Below are 23,188 nucleotides of genomic sequence, written 5' to 3' on the forward strand. Positions count from 1 at the left end.
GAGAGGAAGATGGAGTCCAGGAGCTAAGCGGGATCTTGTATTCGAGGAATTCAAAATGTCCTTTATGCGATAATGGGATGGGCCGGTAATTGATGAATTTACAACGGGGGAGGAGTTTTATTTGGCATATAATAACTCCTAATTTAATTTCATTAAGGTAGGATTAAATAGTTCATTTGAAATTTGAAATTTGAAATTCAAATTGCTTAACTTTTGTTTAGGCTCGAGTCCAGTCTGAATCGAATCTGAGTTGAACATGAGTTGAGTCATGGCCTGCATCCCGCTAAAGAAAAAAAATACATCGATTTCCGTGTCATTTGTGTGCGTCATGGGCTGCATCCCGCTAAAGAAAAAAAATACATCGATTTCCGTGTCATTTGTGTGCGTGCGTCGCGCGAAACCGTGGTCTAACGAGCGTCCGTCCTAAGTGGAATCGACGTTCCGGACACGTTGGTGTGGTTCGTTTCGTCGTCCGGGGTCATCGGACGAGTTTGCCGGCGGGCGAGTCGATTCAAGTCAAAGTCGTGTGTGGTGCAGTGAGTTCGTGAATTGCGGCGTTCGCGAGTAATCGAGTCACAAAGGGTTTGCCTAAGGCTGTTTGATCCTATAAGAACTCATTTTCGGACCCTCTATATGTTGGTCCTTAGCCCTTGCAACTAGAAGTTGAGTGCTTGGAACCACTCATGCGAGTTCTTCACAAAAATGAGTTAAAAAGCAGTTTGAAGTTCTACGGGAGGTGGACTTCATTACTAGTCTGCTAGGATGGTCAACAAAGAACTCCTAAGGCTAGATTATCGGTTCTGGGAATAGAAGACTAAGACCTCACTAAAAATGAGGTCAACAGGGTTATGGGTCATTCTTTTAGTGATTAGGATCTAGCCTTAGGACTTTTCTAATGACTATCTTAGCATCTTAGAAATGGTACCCACATTCTTCTTAGACATTTCAACTAAATCTCTGTTCTCTATGTTGGTTCTATATGCGATCAATAATTTTTAATACAAAGATTAGATATTACATAAATCAACCCTGATGAGAATTTCTATAGGACCTATGAACCATAGGAAAACCTTGCACTGCTCTACACCTTTTTGAACTCAATACGTTGCATCATCATTAATAATGATTATCATAAACATTCCATTTTCATATTATAATGTTACAATCATTACACCCATGGGGCTGACCAAAATTATTTGAAATTAGTTTCCCCTTAAAAAACTTACTTGAATATTCTAATTCTTCGAAATTCCCTAAAACTGTCATTGAATCACAAAACCCACTTTAAACCATTTGATATTATAATTTGAACCATTTGAAACCCAAAAATTGTAAAAAATACTCAATTTTCCAAAAAAAATACCAAAATGCCCCTGGACCCCCAAAATATCAAATTTTCCACAAAATATCAAATTTTCCAAAATCTTTCCAAAATCTTCCAGAGTCACCAATAAGTTCTAAAAATCACACCAAATCATTTTTTATTTCTTCCTTAGAATTTTAACTGTAATATTGTCATACTTTCGAACAACTTTTTGACACATCGACACCAAAATAACGAATACTTAAAAAAAACTTCGGGAATCATAAAACCTTCCACATTTATCGAAAATGACCATAAACACTATTGTTTGACTCTAAATTTCTTCCTGAACTATCTTGAGTCTTTAAATCAAACTTTTGACCACTTTGACCAAAGGGAAAAAATTACGCAAATGCATGTCACTCATGGCCCAAAAATTTTCAAATCCTCCAAAATCATTTCAAACACCCCTAAAATCAATTCTTGATCATCCATTCGGTCAAATTTGACCAAATTCATTCAATTTGACCAAACTCGCCAAATTGAGCTTCATGACCAATCAAATACCTTAAAATTTAACATGTCTAGATCTAATTTCAAATGAATCCAAATCCATTTAATTGGCCCATGATTAATTTCTGTTAATTGACCCCTGATTAATTTCTGAAACGATCGATCGCGAACCAAAACTTCGACGAAAATTAAAACCCATTTTTGACTCGATCGCCGAAAAAGTGCTCCGAATGACCCCGGATGATAAAACGGATCACGCGAGCGTGTCCGGAACGTCAATTTTATCTAGGGAGGATGTTCATTTCATCTCGAAGAGGCGTTCAACAAAAAATGCACGGAGAAATTTAAATAATAATAATAATATTATTATTATTATTATAATATAAAAAAAATCTTATTATCCTTATTTCATTTCAACCCATGCATGCATGTAGCACATCTTATTAAATGCATCAGTAATATATATACATTCATATATTTATATAAAATAAAATAAAAATTCACGCGCGCTCTCTCTCTCTCTCTCGGCTGAAAGATAAAAATAAAAAAAAAATTTAAAAACAATCTCTCCCCCCTACATAACAACAACCCCCCACACTACCTCCCCGCAAGACTCTTTTCTCCTTCACGTTACACAGCAGCAACTCCCCACCTCCTCTCTCGCCGGAAACCGCCAACATCGCTGAAAATCTGAAGCCGAGCCAACTTTCCATAGAGCCTCCCAACCTTTTGCATCCTTAACGAAATTTGTAGCCCTTAACCTGAACAACCCAACCCACACCACCGCCGCCTCTGCCAAAAAAGCCCTCTAAAGCCCACGACCACATTTCAATTTTGCACAAAAAACTCTTCCGAAACTCGCCCAAATTATTATATTAGCATTCTTAGGTCCTTAGGAAGTCAGATGAATTATTTTCCATCATTTTGGCGGTTGCTAAAGCCTCCTCCAAGCGAGGTCAAGTCAACTCCGATGAACTTCCAATCCGGTATAAAAACGACATCAAATCGACGCCACGAGGAGTTGGATATGTCCAAGAAAACTTATTTATTCAAACCTAATTGAGGACAAATCTCTTAGGCTCAAGTATATCTTTTAAATTGAAACGATGATCCCAAATTTTCATCCCTTCCAGATTGAAAAGTAGATTATAAAACACCTAAGTATCCATATGGATGTGATCTACTCTTCGAGCTGAACAAAACGAGCCCAAGAACGCGAAATTTGGTTGAGAATCGGCGAAGAACAGACTCAGGGAAGTTTCAGTCGTTGCTTCTCCTCCGTTCATCGCAGCTCTCGATGTCGCGGGCGTGAGGGAGAAGATATAGCGATTATTTATTTATTTATTTTATTCAAGAAATTATTACTAAAATTCAAAATTGCATAACTTTTTTGTAGAAAACTCCAAAAAAGAAACCGAAAGATGCTATGAACTTAAAAAAATGAGGAAAATTTTTCAAAACTGAAATCATAATTTTTCATCAACTATATATTTTTAAATTAGTTTTTGAAGTTTTGGAGTATTTAAATCATAAAAATTAAAATATAAATGAAAAAAAATATGAAATTTGACAGAGATATTAAGTGGTTTGGGAAAAATCTTCTTGAATTTTTTTAAGTCATTTTGATTTCTCTGTAAGTAGATTTTTTTTTAAAGTGAAACGGGTCATTTTAAATAATTAAGAAAAATAAGAAATGTAAAATTTCGAAATCCCTCTTAATTTTATTTTTTTGACTTTAAACAGATCTTGGAAATCTTAAAACCATATTTAAAACCATTTTAATAATCGTAATTCACTAATTAGGGGAGTATGTTTGAGTTAGGTTAGGTTAGCCTAACCCGAGCTCAAACTAAACCTAGTCTAAGCCTATTTAGGGTTCATGTTAGTCTCCTATAGCATGTGTGGGACTGATCTGAACTCATCCCTTTAGGGTCAACCCAATTTAAACCCAATACTTGGTTTGCCAACTTCAGGGTTACATTAGTTAGCCACCAAACCAATAAGATTATTTAATCTAAGCCTTAGGTTAGTTAACTCTAAACCAATATGATTAGTTATCCTAAACCTTATGTCAGTTAACCCTAATAGGTTAGTTAACCCTAAACTAATAGGGCCTAAACCCTAGGTTAGTTAACTCTAAACCAATATGGTTAGTTAACCCTAAACCAATAGGATCAGTTAACCTAAATCCTAGGTTAGTTAACCCTAATCCATAAGTTAACCCTAATCCCTAGGTTAGTTAACCCTAATCCATAGGATTAGTTAACCTAAAGCTTAGATTAGTTAACCCAAAACCAATAGGATAGTTAACGTAAATCTTAAGTTAGTTAATCCTAATTCATAGGATTAATTAACTTAAACGTTAGATTAGTTAACTCTAAACCAATAAGATTAGCTAAGCCTAAACCTTAGGTTAGTTAACCCTAAACTGATAGGATTAGCTAACCTAAACCCTAGGTTATTTAACCCTATTCCATAAGATTAGCTAAGTAGGTTAGTTCACCTTAAACCACTAGGATTAGCTAAGCCTAAACCCTAGGTTAATTAGCTCTAAACCAATAGGATTAGTTAACATAAACCTTAGGTTAGTTAACCCTAAACCAATAGGGTTAGTTAACATAAGCCTTAAGTTAGTTAAACCTAAACCAATAAGATTAGTTAACCTACACCCTATGTTAGTTAACCCTAATCCATAGAATTAGCTAAGTCTAAACCTTAGGTTAATTAACCCTAAATCAATAGGATTAGTTAACCTAAACCATAAGTTAGTTAAGGTTAGTTAACCTTAATCCAAATGATTAGTCAACCTAAACCTTAGGTTAGTTAACCTTAAACCAATAGGATTAATTAACCTAAACCTTCGGTTATTTAACCCTAAACCAATAGGATTGGTTAACCCAAACTTTAGACTAGTTGATCCTTATCCAATCATAATCTTTAAGTAAAACAAACCTGAATCATAGCTTAGCATTAAGCTAAACCTACCCAAAACCTTAAGTTAGAACCTAACTCGTAGGTTGAACATAGGAGAACCTTTTAGGTATAACCTTAAACCTAAGTTAAACCTAAACCTTCAATTAAGAAATAAAATAAAACACATTGGGAGGGTAAAATTTAGTTAAAACATATTAAAACTTAAACTTAAACAAAACCAAATGCAACAAGACTTTAAAATATGACTTTGAGGTTAAGTCAGCTTCGAAGTCGTCAACTTCATATTAGTAATAACAAATGAACAAAAATAACTAAAATAAAACACTTAAAATCCGACAACAAGATATGAACAACTTAAAACATTTTAACCTTAAAATCGATAAAGTAACTCAAGGATTAATTAGATCTTAATCACAAAGATCACATAATGTAACTTAAACCCCTTTTTGTTCTAGTTCACGAAGATTTCTTGGACGATGCATTATGTGAATGTTGACAAGAATTTTTCGCATCTTTCGGTCCTGGTGGGCAACCACCTTTCGGACTAAGTAAACTAGAGCATCCGACAACCCAGGACGGTCCGGGCCGTGGGAGCCATAGGCATCTTGACTGGGTTACCACTAATTAAATAATTAAAGTTTAATAAAAATTTGATAAAATATTGTTTATTTATTTGCTCTATTTATTGGTTTATGTATCTCAATGCATGTTCTTTTACCGCTTTTATCAAACATAGAATAAATGTGTTAAGGATAAATAATGAAGAAATAAAAGTTGTTTAGATTAGGGAGAACCTAGAAATCATAACACTAGGGAATTACTTAGCTTAAGTGAACTTAGCCTTCGCTTAGGCTTGAACTATACCTCCACAACCCTTTAATTAATTCACTGTAAAATTATCGAAACAAATAAAACTTTTAATAATAAAATCGGAGGACCTGAAGACTTGAAGACACTTCAAGAAGGAACTTGGGGCAGACTTCATGGGCAGCTCATTCAAGACATTTCTTTAGTTTAAATAACAATCCTTAGAATTCTGAGGCTGTCTTTTACGACATAAAACCTCTCTTTTTTATTAGGCTTCTGCATAGTCCCAATAAATAGCACGTCCTAACTTGTTTTAGAATTTTGAGGTAGTCACTCGACGTAAAACCTTATTTCTTTCTAGGCTTTTTGTGTGGGTCATCATTACACAAATCTAAGCCCTAATTAATAAAACTGGCATGAGTTAACTTAAATTAATATCGTCCTAAATCGAGCCAAACATTAGGATAGTTTGGGAGATTACTAAGAACCTATTCTGGATCTTTAATCTCACCTACTTTTCTTCCTTTGATTCTTAAAATAAAATCTTTCACCTTTGGACTAATCTCTATTGAAAATTTCACAATCATGTTCGTTGAAAACTCTTCATGTTGAACTCATGAAAACAAAAGATTCATGATTTTTATCGAGAGTTTTCTTAAGTGATTTATTTGCTTAAGATATTATTAAAATGATTTTTATCGAGAGTTTTCTTAAGTGATTTATTTGCTTAAGATATTATTAAATATAGGGGTTTGCCCTTATAGGGAACTTAAAAGAACCCAGAATTAAAATAAACCGTATTTGACTTCCATATCAAATAGGGGAATCTGTCGGTCATCATGCAAACTTGCAGATCAAACGGAAGTCATTTATTTCTATAGTTTATTTAATGGAGCTTATCATCAAGTACTGTATTACCTTTTAGGGTGGTACATTACTCGTGATTAGTTCAATTCTCCAAACTGTAGGAATCAATGAGATCAGTTTGCCCCATTTACTTCAAATTAAAATACCTAATTTCTAAATACTATATTACACTAAATTAAACCGCACCTAGCCATATGACGACCGACATGTAGCTCTTGTTACTAACAATAAGAAAAGGGCAATCGGGTGCAAATTCGTCTTCATAGTGAAGCAGACCTTAGTAGTAAAGATTGATCGCTACAAAGCCCGGTTAGTGGCAAAAGGGACGTCGACCATGATGAAACATTTGCATTAGTGATAAAGATGAGCACAATCATGACACTCGTCTTTTTGATTGTGAATGATGGATGAACGTTACACCAACTGGATGAGAATAATGTGTTTCTTCATGGGGATCTGCTAGAGGAGGTGTATATGAAGATACCCCAGGCTTTAACATGAACCAAACAATGGACAAGGTATGTGGGCTGATGAAGTCTTTGTACCATTTGAAACAAACTCCTCGAGCTTGGTTTGTTAGATTCAAAAAAGCTATGGTAGGCATAGGCTATTGACGGATTAATGCCAACCACATAACGTTCTTTCGACGACATGATGGTCACATTACTATTCTTGTTATTTATGTGGATGATATGATTGTCATTGATAATGACGAGGGAGAGATTGCTCAGCTGAAGACAATTCTAGGCAATGAGTTTGAGGTGAAGGGCTTGGGACCATTTTGATACTTCCTTGGGATTGAGGTGGCTTATGGAGGAGAGGAAATTGTTATATTTCAGAGGAAGTATGTGCTAGACTAGCAGACATATTGAGATGTAAACCTGCAGTTTCACCAATTGATCAGAAGGGAAAGTTTAGCCAGATTCAGGAGAGCTAGTTGATCGTGAGAGGTACCAGAGGTTGGTAGGTCGTCTCATCTATTTGAGTCACACTTGTCCCAACATATCATTTACAGTAAGCACGGTGAGTCGCTACATGCATGATCCGAGGAAGGGCCTCATGGATGTAGTGTAACAGATTTTGAGGTGTCTGAAAAGTGCACCAGGGAAGGGGTTGATCTTCAAGAAAAATGGACAATTAGGCATTGAGGTCTACTGTGACACTGATTGGGCTAGCTGTGCTGATGACAGGATGTCCAGGATACTACATGTTTGTAGGGAGCAATTTGGTCTTTTAGAAGAGCAAGAAGCAGGCAATAGATGCGAGGTCGACGACAGAGGCAGACTGCAGGGCCATGGCCTTGGGGGTTGTCGAGATGTTATGGTTGAGAGCTCTATTTGTATAACTCAAATGAAGTTGTGGTGTGACAACAAATGGGTGCGGGTTCCGTAAATTCACGATCGCTCAAATGAGTTGTGTATGCATTGATTTTTTTTTTTGATTTGTTGAGAATTCGAGGGTCGAATTTTCAGAAGACATATTGGATTGTAGATGAGACACTACTCATAGTTCGCTCTAATTTTGCGAGAACGTTTTGATATATGATTCGAGAGTCCCATAAATGCAAACCCTCATGGTTAATTAACTTTTTTGATAACAAGAGAGCACTTTCGATTCAGGCTATTCACTAAGAATTGAATATTCAACATATAAGAGTAGCAGAATTAAGATTTAATTTGTAGAATTCATCACTTGAAGCTTAAAACGGATGGTGGGGAGATGAAATCAAAACCCGATCAAGATTTTATGGTTCTGTCATTCCGATTAGTCGTGGTCATTCATCTACTTAATCAGAGGATGTAGTCAACCCAACCTACAGAAGGATCCTTGTTAGCAGCCATGGGTTGCGTCTTCCAAGAAATCCTTATAGATATGAGGTGGATGTTTGTCTAAAAGGATAAATTTAAGTCGATTTTAGCTAACACAAGGCTTTGTACCAATCAATTGTACACTTATGATTTACAACTTAAATGGTAGAAAGTCGTTGAGAAATATACGAGTTGCGGTCGTGACTGTAATATAATGGGTGTTATTTGGCGGCAACCATCCAGTCAGAGGACTTTGGTTGTAATCACTATTTTGCGGTGTCATTTGCCAGCAGAACCACGCGGACAAAAGACTCGATCCACATTCTTACTGGCATGCGATTACTTTAATTGTGATTATATTAATACATTTGATATGACATTCATTATTTGTGAGCTGAAGTTAATCGACATTTTGTCACCCTCGACAAATTGTTGCAGATGACGAATGAATTTTGCTTTTAGCTATAGTGATTTATTCTTAGTTTGAATATTTTAATTAATTATTTTGAAAGTCGTGAATTAAAAGATTAACCTTTCCAGTTGAAATCTTTGATCAATACGACCATCATCGGGGAGATTAAATATTTTAAAATTTTATATTTGAAAGGAGCAGTTAATTTTGTTTTTTTAGGGTATAAATCATATAAACTCCGATCTTTTTAAGAGGAGGATCGAACTATGTGATTTGGACTTGTAATTTTTCATCGTTAGAATTTGTACGTTATTAAGTTTACTAGACTCATCAACTCCGGTCCTTATGAGGAGGATCAAACTAGTGGGGTGATTTGGATATGTAGATTCTTATTTCAGGATTTGGACATTTATTAGAGCTTACTATACTCAACAACTCCAGTCCTTTCGAGAAGGAGGATCAGACTAGTGAAGTGAGACTTAAGACCATATTCTAAACAAGACAACCCGATTAGCCTGCGCAGCATTCTCAAACCTTGTATTTTAACGTTCTATACTTTGGTTGGAGTACATATGGACATTTGATTTATATACTTAAATAGCTTAAAGAGTTTTATAAGCATTAAAGACTTGCATAAATTTTAAGCCATGAATTTAATATGGAAGACATATGCAAGATTTTGAAAATATGTGTTTTAACTTGCTTATATAAACACCCTAAAACATGCATAGCTCAAGAGTAGCTCAAGTGGCACTCATCTAAGTCTTGAGAATGAACCCACTTTTCAAGATATCTCATTTGACTTAAGAGATAACCATGAAATTTTTACAAATTTTGAACTCATTTGGAGCTTAAAGTAGAAATATATGATTTTAGACTTTCAAAAAGTGACTGCCTTCTGTTCACTAACAAGAGTATTGTGAATCTAGTGCCAGATTTTTTTTTTTCAAATCAAACTTAGCTCCTTAATTCGAGGTATTTGAATTTCAGTTTAATCTTAGTCTTACGAATTTTGGTACTTCAACTTTAAATTAAGCTAAGCCCTCAAATGAATTAGGTTATCTTTGAAAGCCCAAATAATTAATATTTGGGTTAATTCAAATGATTCAAAGTTAAGAGTTTAGATTTGAAAATTTCAAATTTTGGATTAATTTTAAACCTTAAGCTCCTAATTTTGAAGCTCAACTTTAGGTTAATGTAACCATAAGACTTAAATTTAAAAGTTCACATTGACTTTTATTTTAAACTTTAGAATTTAAAGTTTGAAAAACCCAAAAATATGATTTTTATTTTTTAAAGGCCTAAGAGCCTAACATTTTAAAACTTTAGAATTTTGAATACTTTGTAGCCTAAGGAGTCTAAATATTTAACAGTCTGGGAGCCTAAAAATTTAAATGCTCGAGTTCAAATTATTTTAAAATTTAAATGAATGATGCATTATTATTATTTTTAAAGTTCAAAACTCCAAATACTTTAAAGTAATTACAAGTCCAAATTACTTAGAATTTCGGCAGCCTCCTGATGTCAATCCCCATTAGGGGGCACAGGAGAATGTCGATCTTCCTAGCTATCTCAGAAGAATCGTTGGTCAGTGTCCTATGACACTACGATTGGGGGCAAAATTATAATTTTCATTTTGCGATCTCAAAGGGTGCAACGGGGAGCTAAAGATTGTTTAACCCACAGTATCAAAAGATGTAATGGACCTTCAACATACTTGCAGGAAATGTTAGTTTATAAATAAAGACCTTTCGATTTTAAAAATAACTCTCTAAACAACTTTGCGTTTTTCCCCGTCTAATGGGTATTTTGTTCTCAAATAAAGCTTTTCGAAAAAAAACAAGTTTCTCAGCTGCCCTGATATTGTACCTGCAAGAAACACTGATTTTACAAGAACTCTCCCAAACAAGTTCATAAATTTCCGTGTCTAACGGATACTCTTCTTTGAATGGAGGTTTTAAAAAATTGTCCCATTGCCCCCCTAAAATTATACCTGCCCGAGCCTCGTCAGCGTTGACACCGACGACGACAATAATAAATATAAGTACAACACATATTCTCCTTTTTTTCATACAATACATAATAATAATAAAAATGAAATAAAATGAACTGTAAAAGTAGCTAGGCTGAATTCGATTGTTGTGATTCCGCCTTTCGTTCGGCTGCGCTCCTGATTCTATGATCCGCCGTCGACGGCGAAGGCCAATGATGGCCGGAACCTCAGCCCCCGCTCACTCCTTTCCCACCTCATCGGGAGCCGGAAACGTCGGCTCTGGCCCCTCTTTCGACCCTGCAGTTCTCTGCTCCAATCCGCCGCTGCACATCTGCCTCTCACCCGACCAGCTAAAACAGTGCTCCGAGGCCCTAGCCGCCTTCAAGAGGAAGCTCCTGACTCCGGGTAAGATTGCCCAGGAATTTGATCGTTTCCAGGTCCTCTTTTTTGGTTTGCCAGCTATCCGCCTTATTTTTAATCATATGAATTTTTATTAGAAAATATTTACATTTGTTGGCAAGCAATAGGGTTCTATAAGCTTATTCTATCCTGCATTTAGTTCAAAGCTAAATTTATTTAGTGCATTGAAGGGGTTGTTTGAAATCAAGTAGGTGCTACAAATAAGGAAGTAGTCAAGCAATGGTAACGACTCCTTGGGGAAAATGATTCCGGCGAATAATGAAAGGAGGGATAGGGAGAAAAAACATAGGAATTAGGTAGAAATGCAGCTGTGCCAAACAGACCCTAAGGGAGGTTGAGTAAGATTACATCAAAATTTGAATATTATTTTAATATGGTATCATCATAAATCAAATTTATTATTATATACTCACTCTCTCTTTGATAAGTAATGCATTTGAATTGTCTGTCTATATATGCAATATTTGCGAAAGAAAATTGATGTGTGCTGGAGAATTCTAAAGTATTGCTTGCTTGGGAACTTTTGCTAAAGAAAATTGATATATGCAAATATTTGCTAAAGAAGTTTGATGCCTGGAAACTTTTGCTTCTTGCATGCAAATTATATTTTTGTGGAGTTTTGCAAGTTATTATTTATTCATACAACTAGTTTGATAAAATATTGTATGCCTTGTTATTTTAATTAGCTTATTTCATCAAGCAGTGCTTTTCATGTCCTGCTTTGAAGGGGTCTATGGGCTAAATTCATGATAATTTGTATTGCTTGTGCCATCACCAAGGAAAGTTTGCGTTTCTAAACAAATGAATTGATTTAGGAAATTGTGGACTCTAAAACATAAAAGTGTATGATTAAAGTTAGAGATATTGCTGAGAAGTACATTTTTGGGAATTTGGGTGAGGTCAACATTTTCTTTTGGAAAGTTATATGGCTTATGGAGGAGTTGAACTTCCTTGACCTGTTTTTTAATTTTCTTGCCAATGGCTTGAGTAATCTGGAACAATGTTTATCTTCCTGGTAAAATATGAAAGGTGCTCATCATATTGCAAACTTGATTCCATACATTTCCAGTTATGATTTGAGTTGGAAATAATCTAGCTTAATTTTGCATTATTTTTTCAGCTGCATTTGATTGATAACTAGAAGTTTCCATCATCGTTTTATTGCAGAACATTTTTATATCAGTCATTAAGCACTTAAATTTATGCCACCCAATTCCTTTGTATTTATATAACATGTGTTAGATTTGTAAATTTATTGCTTAGGATTATAACAGTTGTGTTTAATGTGCTCTTTCTTGTTTATGTACTGTTTACTTTTATCTTTTTTTTGAAATATCTGAAATAAAACCATATAGGTGGTATAAATGAAATATTTGGGTGGTATAAGGGTATAAAGTTAAGTTTAGGTGTTATATATGTAAAAACATAGGAATTGTAGTCTTTAACATCACCAGATCCAAAAAAACTAATTTTGAAATAGGATGATTTGGGAGAGGATGTTAACACTGATATGAATCCTTGTGAAACCAACAATAAGTTAACTCGTAGTGATCGGTTCTTCCATCTGAGATTGATATTGATTCAATAAGCAATCGTTTTGAAAAGATCGAACTTGATAATCCTATATATATATATATAAAAGCAATACATCTTCCATCTGAGATAGTATGATATAAACAAAATAGAACTATTTCAAGTTTTTTTGGCGCCCATTATTTTACTACTGCAACTTACAAGTTGTGTAGTGTTTGGCATCAAAAAACATAAATTGAAGAAAGTTTGATGTCGATAGTTAAGTGCGGTGTTCTTTGATCCCTTGGTTTAAGTTTGTCAGATCTTTTTGTTTTTGTTTGAGTTTGCTTATGAGTACATCAAATCCTTAAATTTGTTATAATTTTCTTATTTTACTTGTAATTTTATTAATTTTATTTCTTTTTCTTATAGAAATGAATTTCTGCTTCAGAAGTTTCAAAAATGTAGCTGTTACAGTATTCTTTTAAACAGTTTTACTAAACAAGGGCACCATGGTTATTTTTTCAGAAACAGCTGCCTCACAGTTGCTTTATCACAGCTGCACCAAACAGACAGTCAGCTTCCCGTAATTGCTTCCCCGCAGCAGTTTTCTGGGGCAGCGCAGCTACAGTTGAAAATCTGGGAAGCTGCAGTTGCACCAAATAGAGCCTAATCTTGGGATGTGGCTTGGGTAAGCTTTAGACTCAAATAGGTGAGTGGAGAACCTAATCCAGGCACGTAACTCAAATAAAGATTCTTCAGGTTAGCATTATAGATCTCTTCTTTGTTTGATTAACAAGAGCAGCGAAATAAGTTAGGGCAGAGAAGAGTCGTATGATGGGGTACAACTTGGTGTCAGGGTTGCATTGCAAAGGAGGCGCGACAGAGAGGTCGCAAACTTCAGTTCGAATAGAGAAGAAGCAGGGGATCGCACGAGTGATGGGCTACGTGCAGCCTTGGTGGACAACTGATCGCGGCTAGGGTAGAATGAATGAAGGAGTGGCAAGGGCCTCCGACAGGGGAAGAAATGGCGAGGATAATCGATCGGCTTCGGCTTGAATATGGAAGAAGAGGACTTCGATGCTGGGAAGGTCGAAGGATGGTGAGATTTAAGGGGAGTTTGGTGTCGACATAGTGTGATGAATCAGTGATCTCGATTGTGAGGTAAGGGCCAAGTCTTCTGGTGAGATCAACGATGGCTAAAGCAGAGTGATGATAACACAAAGGCTTCTAATGTCGCAGAAAACAGTCGCGAATACAATGGGAAGAATCACGGGTGAGGTAGACACGATAGAGGGTTTCTGTGTGGGGTTTTGACACGAAGAGGAAGGCTTACGGCTGTATTGAGACAGTTCGGACATGCGGAAGAAGCTCTGTTTGCGTTTGAATAGAGAAAAGGAATACACGAAGAAGAACAAATAAGCGCTTCCCTTTTACTTGCATGGATTGCGTGGATTTCGAATAGAAGGAGGAAGCGAAGAACACTGGAGACGAACGGAGGCGACTTGTTCCGACCGAAGGAGAACAAGAAGAGAAGAGACGAATTAGAAACTGCCAACCGTGCAAATGAGGGGTACCAGTCTATCGTGCGACTTTTGCATCGAAGAAGGCACAAACAGTTATGACGCTGAGGGTAGGAGCAGATAAATGTATGAAGATTTAGGGGTCGTTTGGGGCGTCGTTTTTTGTGCTGTTTGGGACCGCGGTTTCGTTTGTTTGGAAGACATGTTTGCAAGAGCGTTTTAACGAATCTGATCAAATGAGAGCAGCGGGTTTGACCCCACTGCCTGCGTTCCTTCGATTTTTATTTCCACGGCTGCACTCCCTTCTGCAGCTGCTTTGTTCCTCTGCGGTTCCCTTGACTGCCCTAATTTCTCTTCTCTCAATCCCTTTGGATCCGTGGCTTCGATGGCTAGGTGTTGTTTATGGTTGCCTCTTGTTGATTGCGAGTGGTTATTTCGGTGACCCTTACATACTTCTCCCTCTCCTCTCTTTTTTTATGCTCGATTTGGTGGTTCTGTTCACCTTGTGCTCTGTACGTTGGTTCTATTTCTTCGGTTACTAGTTATTGCGGTGAGCTTTCTATTTTCTCTTTCCTTGTTCCTTCTGTTCTTCGGCTCGGTTTGGTGGTTGTGCGCATTATGGGCTATGTGCGGTAGTCCCTCTTCTACCTCTCCCCCCTGTTCCGGTAATCTTTGTCTTATCAATTTGGTGGTTTTATGATTATGCAAATGCTACTGTGCAATAGTTCTTAGTTTTGTTGTTGGTTTCTCTCCCTGATTTCTCTGTTTGCTCGGTTTAGTGGTTTTTGATTTGATATACTTGATTGATGATTTTGATGCTTCATGTTGCATCCATGATGGATTTGGTTTATGATTTTGAAACTTTGTGCTTTGCGATTTCAGTTGGGTTTTGGTCTGTTCGGTTTGTGGATTTGCTATGTTGGTTTTGGTTTTATTGGTATGATTACATAACTATCACCCCAAAGGATGATTTTTGTTTTTCTTTACCCGGCATGGTTTTGATATTTGAGTGGGAATTTGAGAAATGCATACAGGTTGGTGTTGAATTTTGGAATAGCAATGTTTCGACTGTTATGTATTTTAAGAATATGGATTGGGATTTTATCAAGAATTTTGATATTTGAGTCAGAATTTGAGAAATGGATGATAGATGGTGGTGGATTTGTTAACAACAATGTTTCAGGTGTGGTGTATGTTTTGTTTCAGGTGCCCTGTATGCGGTATCCTAAAAATGAAAATATGGAATGGGCTACTGCCGTCACGACATGCCCACCTTCGGGTCACTGTCTTACCGACATACTCTCTTTCTAGGCCGCTGCCGTCACGGCATGCCCACCTTCGGGTCACTGCTTTATCGGTATACCCACTTTTCGGGCCGCTACCGTCACGACATGCCCACCTTTGGATCACCCTTTCCGGGCCGCTGCCGTCACGGCATGTCCATCTTCGGGTCACTGCCTTATCGGTATACCCTCTTTTCGGGCTCCTGCCGCCACGGCATGTCCATTCCTTCGGGTCACTGCTTTACCGACATACCCTCTTTTCGGGCCCCTGCCGCTACGACATTCCTATTCCTACGAGTCACTGACTTCATGAAATACTCTTTATCACTACTTATATGTTTTGATTAGCTTGCATTTGCATTTGCATGTTTGCATGGATAGCGAGCTAGGCTCGTTAGGAGAGTGACCTCGTGTTGGTCGCGATGCCTTAACGACAATTGCTTGTTGGGTTGATCCCGGTGAGCAATCTGAGTTAAGTCATCGAGATTGACACGAGTATGACTGTGCTAAAGATCTAATAGATCTAACTCGTGTCACCACTCTTCATGGCACCATTTAGATCCTTCGGATCTTTAGGATGGGGCTGGTATAACGACCCCGTCAAAGTCATACTATACCCAGACTTACCCCGCACTAGATACTAGGTTGATGCACTTTTCGTTAGATGGTGTGCTAGACTAGGATTTAGGGTGTTAGGTGGTCTTTGTGATGCCTAGTTATTATTCTTTGCTGGATTGGTTACCCTGCACTGGTTATTGGGGTTTTATCTTTACCTTTAATGTTTGTGAGAGTTTAGGAAATGACTGAATGAGTTGTTGTTAGAATGTTCCGGGTGCCCTGTACATGATATCCTCAAAATGAAAAATATTATATAGGACTTTATCTTTATCTTTGACGTTCGAGTAAGAGTTTGAAAAATGGCTGAAAGATGACGCTTGATTTGTTGTCAGCAATGTTTTGGGTGCCCTTGTATGTGGTATCCTGAAAATGAAAAATATTGAATGAGATTTTATCTTTACTTTTGATGTTTTGAATGAGAATTTGAGAAATGGCTGAAAGAGGGTGCTTGATTTGTTGTTAGCGATTTGTTGTTAGCAATGTTTTTGTTTTGGGTGCCCTGTATGTGGTATCCTAAAAATGAAAAATATGGAATGGGGCTTTATCTTTAACCTTCGATGATTGCCAGTGGTGTATGTTGGGTGGTGGTTGTGTGTAGTTGTATTTGTGTTAGAGGATGTGTGGAGGTAGGTATTACGGAGGTGTTGTTTGGAGTGTGATTGTGTTTGTGTTAAAGGATGTGTTGATGAATGTGTGGATGGGATGATGCTATGGTGGTTGGTATGTAGTTGTGTTTGTGATAGAGGATGCGTTGGTGGATGTGTATAGGTGATGACGTTGTGGAGGTGGTGGTTGGTGTGTTATTGTGGTTGTGGTTGTGGTTGCGTTTGTGTGAAGGTGTTGGTGTGTGGAGGTGGTAGCGTTGTTGTGGATGTGTTGAATGTGTAGATATGTGGAGGTGGTGGCAGTGGTGATGTGTAGGTGGGGTTGTAGTGTAGTGTGGAGGGGCATTAATAATGATATTGTGGCATTTATATTTTTTATTTGTGATATTTTGACATTCCTATTTATGTTAATAAGTTTTTCTTCATGTTAGTAGTACAATGATTAAGAAAAAAGATAATGGTTCATTTGCAATGTGGAATCAAAAGATAAAATTAATATTTTGCGACATTTGATTCAACGAGGTTGAACTGGGAAATAGACCGACAACCTATTTCAACAAAGAAGATTGACAGAATATTATTAAAAAATTCAAGAAAAGTATAGACAGAGAGTGTGATAGGAAGCTGTTAAAAAGCAAGTGTGATCAACTAAAAAAAGATTGAAAAATCTGGAAGGAATTGAAGTGAGGATCAACGCGCTTGGGGTGGGATTCGGTAAAGCGGACGATTGATGATTCCGAGGAGTGGTGGGCAGAGAGACTGGTGGTGAGCATTTTTGAAATGTCTCATATTTTTGTCAATTTTTAATTTAGTTTTAAATCCAACATGGTATGTAAATTTGTAGGTGGCGCTTGTTTCAAAAAAAATTAAATATAGTGGAATTGATCCTGAGCTGGAGGAGAAGTTAGATTGCATGTTTCGAGGTGTCGTGGCAACAAACAACAATGCATGTGCCCCCAATGGTTGCATTCTCGGAAAATTGGGTGCTGACTAAACAAATGATTCCATTGAAGGCCCCAGCCTAGATCTCTATGAAGTTGAGTCCACATGCTGGTCAAAGCGTTCTCGTGTTGAAAAAAAAAGAATGAGGGAGCTGCTTTTCTTAAAAGCCAGATCTCACAGTTGGTGGCTTCATGCACCATTGACCCCAGCCATCACAAGCAATTTATGTCCAACATGTTATGTGAATTCTGGATGCAACCCCTGAAATTTACGAGGACATTACACTATATTTGTTCTCTATGAAGTTGCATGAAGATTCGACTCGGAGAGAATTTCATAACGATGCCCGATAACAGTAGGGTGACTTACCTACGTTATTTTCATAGGAGCAACGACATTTGAGGGATATTTTTTTATTAGATTTTTGTGGGACATTTCTATTTGTTTATGATTTTACATGATGCTTTGGATATTTATGATGCTTTGGACATGCCACTTCATTGGAGCGTTTTTTTTTATTTTTGGTTATGTTTTTTATTTACTTTTGTAATGTTATTTGCTTATGTTAATTTTGTTCGTAATCTTATATGATTGTAGCTAATTCATTGAACTTTGATATTGAAATATATAAATACACCTAGAGAAGACACGATTGCAAGAGTGTTGCAGCTGCATTATGCTTTATGTTCTAATGTTATAACTCGTACATAAATCGCTCTCTTTGCATGACATCCTCATATGTTGGCGACAAATGGATTGACGAGTTGTTTGCACATCACACAACGAGATTTAACAATATGTTCCGCATAACACAGATGATATTCATCGATTTGTTGGAGGAGCTACACAAAATCATGAACTTCACGACTCATTCAGGAAAGATAAACTCGAGGATTTCTGTTACCTTATGAGGATTGCACAACTTCTGTGAACTTCAAAATTCCTTGCTGACTTCATTCAGGAAAGATAAGCTCGAGGATTTCTATTACCTTATGAGGATTGCACTGTTTCTGTGAAATTCAAAATTTCTTGCTAATTTCATGTCAGCCACATAGCTACGGGAAACAGTTTTACGGTGCCCGTGGAGAATCACAAAAAACTTTGACTATCAATGGGTAGATAGGTTGGAAGATTCCACAATCGAGAGTGATCGAGCATGGAGAGTATCTCTGAAGGACAGCTTAGTTCGTAACATACGTTATCTTTATTTTAAAAATAATATTATCATATGATTAATTATTATTTTAATAGTGTTTTTCTTAATTTTAGTAATCATGTTACTCACTGTTAAGTGAGGTGTCTATATTTATTTTGTAATGTTCTGCACTAGATTTTTTCTTTTAAAGTATAAAATATATTGGTATGAACAGTTTTGTTGCAACCAACTTTTCTATACAAGGGTAGAATGATGATTTAATCAGAAACAACTGCAACAAACTATTTTCAAATTGCAAAAAATAAATTTAAAAAAATAAACAGACAATCAGTTTATCCGCAACAGCTTCTTGTGTTGCTGCTCCAAACATACCCTTAATATTAATTAAATTTAATTAACCTAATTAATAAATATTACATAAGTTTAATTATTCTAATTAACAACATTAATAATTTTTTAATAATTTTATTTTTCTTTTTAACGTCAATAGTTTGCCAACAACCTGATGCAACACGACAGAATCAAACATGTGAGATTGATAAGTTCTTCAAGGAGAAGCTGAATAGTGGACTAAGGGAGATAAGTCACGTAGCTACTAGAGAGCAAGTAGCTAACTGCCTCACCAATGGACTTAACTCATTAGATTGATCTAGTTTGTATGACAAGATGGGATCAGAGGACATCTTTTGCCCATATTGAGAGAGAGTATTGATAATTGTATTTATTTTAGGGTCCTTGTTGTAAATAGTGTTTTAGTTGTAAAGAAAGTTGCAAGGGCTCTATTTTAGTAGTGCCCAAGTTTTTCATGAATAGATAAACTATTCAATTTTGAGCAAAATCTTTTAACTCTACATAAGTTCGATGCAGAAGGTTTCTCACTTTTCCTTGCGGATTAACGTGGTTCTTTATTGCAAAGCTAGAAGGGTCCTTTGATTTTCAATTGTATTATCTTTTTATGAATAACTATATACTCTAGATGATAGTAAAAGGGGTAAAGCAGAGTGAGTTTAGAACTTTGGTTGCCGAGGAAAAGGCTCTTAACCGATTGATGTGGAGCCGATGTAGTCCAATAAAAGAGATCTAATTTAGCAGTATATCGTATCAATTAGCAGAAATTCTGTTTTGTTGAGTCAAAATTTCTGGTTCTCAATTAGATCCGCTGCTTAGGGTGATTGGGTGGATAGGATTTAGGTTGCCATGGTTAGATTCCATCTAGTTTAAGTTAGATTTTGATTTGATTTAAATTTAAAAGGACGTAATTAGGTTTTTTCTGGAGTTTCTTAGGTAACTTTGATGACTTATTTTTGTTGTGATTAGGTCGTGGGAAGTTGTTGGCTGGCAATTATGGTAGAGTGGAAGATGAGTCGGGAGGTAGGAGTTAAAGTAGCATTGTTGATGGTGTCGGCAATCTCCTAAAAATAAACTTCACTTTAATGACTTGCATCTATTTTCAAATCACAAACCTAGCTCATTCTGCTGAGATAAAAGAGATCATGAATAATTAGTGTTGGTGTTAGATTTGTGATTTGAAAGTATGTGCAAGTAGAAAAATAGGTCTTAGTGACTGTGTGGTGGACTTTATGGAAGGAGGAGGCGTTTCAAAGGCAAAGAGGATGAAAATTGTGAGAGGGTGGAACGAAAAATAGGTCTTAGTGACTGTGTGGTGGACTTTATGGAAGAAGGCCGCGTTTCAATGGCAAAGAGGATGAAAATTATGAGAGAGGGTGGAACGAGGGAGGGAGGGAGGGAACTTAAATGTACCTTTTGTTTGGAGTTATACTTTTGGATTCTTACAATCTTGTAAGCTTCTAACGTAGAAAAGAACTTGCTCAGATGTCAATAATACAGCATGGGAAGTTAAAAAGCAGAACACTGCTGACAGCTGGCTGGATAAGCTGCAGCTGCCCCAAACAGACCCTATAACTACGGGCTGGGAAGGAGAGGATGGACACAGAGAAAGGTAAAACAAATTAGATTGTATTTGTTAGGGGAAAGAGGATAGGGATTATAACTACGGGCTGGGAAGGAGAGGATGGACACAAAGAGAGGTAAAACAAATTAAAAAAATTGTGAAATTTACATACATAGCGAACAATTTTTATATATTTACATATCTAACGCCTAAATTTTTATATCTACATTAATAACAATTTCTAACTTTAAACTTATGCATGAAAATATGCATTTCACTTTTAAAAGTGATAATAGTGCTATTTTGATTTGATATTAAAAATTCTAGTGCTATGTTTGTAAATATGAAAGTTTTGGTGTGAGATATGTAAATACATAAGAAATGTGTCCTATCTATATAAATGCCTCAAAAAAAAAAAAAAAGTAAAGATTTATCTTGAATCATATAAACTAGGTTGCCAAATCACTCAGGGGTCATTGAATCAATCAAAGCCTTACTGCTTAACCCAGTGGGTTCTCTGCTTCACTTGGAGGAAGATTGGCTTGATCAAAATCTCCTTAGCCAGCAATTCCAAAATGTCGTGTACTTTCTAAACTAATAGCTTCATCATCAGATAACTAAAGTCTCCCATCGAGGTTCGTTTATATAGGTCGCATGGAATAGAGAAAGGGACATGAATGAAGTATCATTATAAGAAAATTAATGTACTCGTTAAGCTAATCAAGTGATGTTCGAGATTCACCCTCTGATCTGAAATCAGCTGGATGGCCACCAATACCCATGCTTGATGATTTTGTATAAGTTTCCTTGCCCCACGCAATTATCTGACGGTTGCCAATGAGCTTGATGTGTCTGGAGCCATTCCCCTGTATGCTTTAACATAAAGAGCATCTTAAGTCTTTTAATCAAACTAAATGTAAATAATTTATCTTTTCTCCTGTTTAATTGTTTGACTGTCTTTCCATCGCATTCATGAACACAACTTATTTATCTTTCCAATGCGCTTATTTACAGATTCAAAGCCACCAGATGAAAATCCAGATCCTATCCCTAAAGATGCAGTTAGACCAGCAGAAGAAATTAACATCAATGGGTAAACACAATGCTTCAGTTAATTATAATTTGCTCATCTATAAGATTTGCATATAAAGATGAATATCCATGCTCCACAGACATCCTACGGAAATCAATAACAGCAATACTCACCTTGAATCAATGAGCAGCAGCCGTGCTGATGTTCCTGATGGGACTCCTGAACCTCCAGCTAACTCTTCCGTCTCCCTTCCTTCCACTCAAATCACCGACAACAATGCCAGCGAACCTCTGGACGAAAAAACAAAGAAATCAATGGAGCGTGCTGGGTCCGGCGGCAAGCGCACCGCCAAGAAGGTTGTCAGGCAAAAGCGATGGAAGTGTTGATGAAACTAAACTTTACTCAAAGCTCAAATCCCGTTGATCTATTTCCATTGGCTTAAAATCTTGTGCAAAAATTTTTCTCAACTCATGTGGTTACCTGGGAAGACATTTTTAGATTTTTTTCAGAATCTGTAGGCATTAAATTTATGTCTATGTTAGAAATTATTACACCTTTCCCTCCACTAATGACTTGGCTTTCATAACCATAATTTTGCTTAGATTGTTGGCTTATACAGACTTTTGTTTGCCTGCTAGTGCTAGAATATATGTGATAAGGACGACATTTGATCGTTAAGTTTTGGAGTTTGCCTCAGAAATAAAGGTCACGTGTTATGTCAAAGTTGTCAAATTTGCATGTTTGCATTTAATATTTTGTTGGTCAAGATTTTATGTGAAGAATAGTACTTGCGTACAGCAGTTTCTTGCCCTTTCGTTCAACTTAGACCCACTTTTGAATATAAAATGTTGGCTGTTGTCAAAATCCAATACAACCTAATATTTTATGAAAAGGATTTGTTGTCTAATAATTGAAGGAAGCTGTGTTTTTGAATCACCAATTTCTTTTTTTTTGTTTAATCCATCTCTTAATATAAAGTGTATGCCTTTTTGATATTAATTAAAACCTGATCCATATTTCATTGCAAGAAGCATATGTTTCCATTTTTTGTAGAACCTGATTTGTGATTTTCTGATATTTATAGTGTGTAAATGTAAATGTAAAATGTTAGGCTTTGTATATGTAAATGTATAGCAATTGTTTGGCACATATGTAAATTTTCCTTAAAATTATAATAAGTAAAATTTATCAACAATGAGGAATCTCTAAATTGTCACTTGTCAGCAATATTATCATTATTAGGGGTGTAAACGAGCTGAACACGAGCGAGCCATGCTCAGCTCGTGTTCGGCTCGTTTATATTTCGAGCTCAAAAAGTTTGTTTGTGTTAAGCAAACGAGCCGAACAATAGTTGTTCACGAACAAAAAGTCCTTTTAACAACTCTAATCATGTAGTTATAAGACAATAAGCGTTTGAGCAAGATTTAAAATTATTATTTATATTAAAACATAATTTGAATATAATTTAATAATTTTTATTCTATTTTCTTAATCAATATTTTAATTGGTTATAAATCTTTGTAGCCCTGTAGTCAATTATATTTTTT

General features: G+C 36.2%; 1 protein-coding gene across 1 annotated transcript in view; it reads left to right on the plus strand.

Moving 5' to 3' along the window:
• Positions 1–22,459, plus strand: part of LOC110024612 — a 37,357-nt gene extending 14,898 nt beyond the window's left edge. Inside the window, exons 4-5 of the mRNA XM_020724681.1 lie at positions 21,623–21,701; positions 21,781–22,459. Of these exons, the coding sequence (XP_020580340.1) occupies positions 21,623–21,701; positions 21,781–22,027 (326 nt within the window). The 3' untranslated portion in view covers positions 22,028–22,459. The remainder of the gene's footprint in view (positions 1–21,622; positions 21,702–21,780) is intronic.
• Positions 22,460–23,188: the final 729 nt, after the last annotated feature.

This window comes from Phalaenopsis equestris, unplaced genomic scaffold (genome assembly GCF_001263595.1).
Source record: "Phalaenopsis equestris unplaced genomic scaffold, ASM126359v1 Scaffold000263, whole genome shotgun sequence".
In the NCBI taxonomy this organism is placed as follows: Eukaryota; Viridiplantae; Streptophyta; class Magnoliopsida; order Asparagales; family Orchidaceae; genus Phalaenopsis; species Phalaenopsis equestris.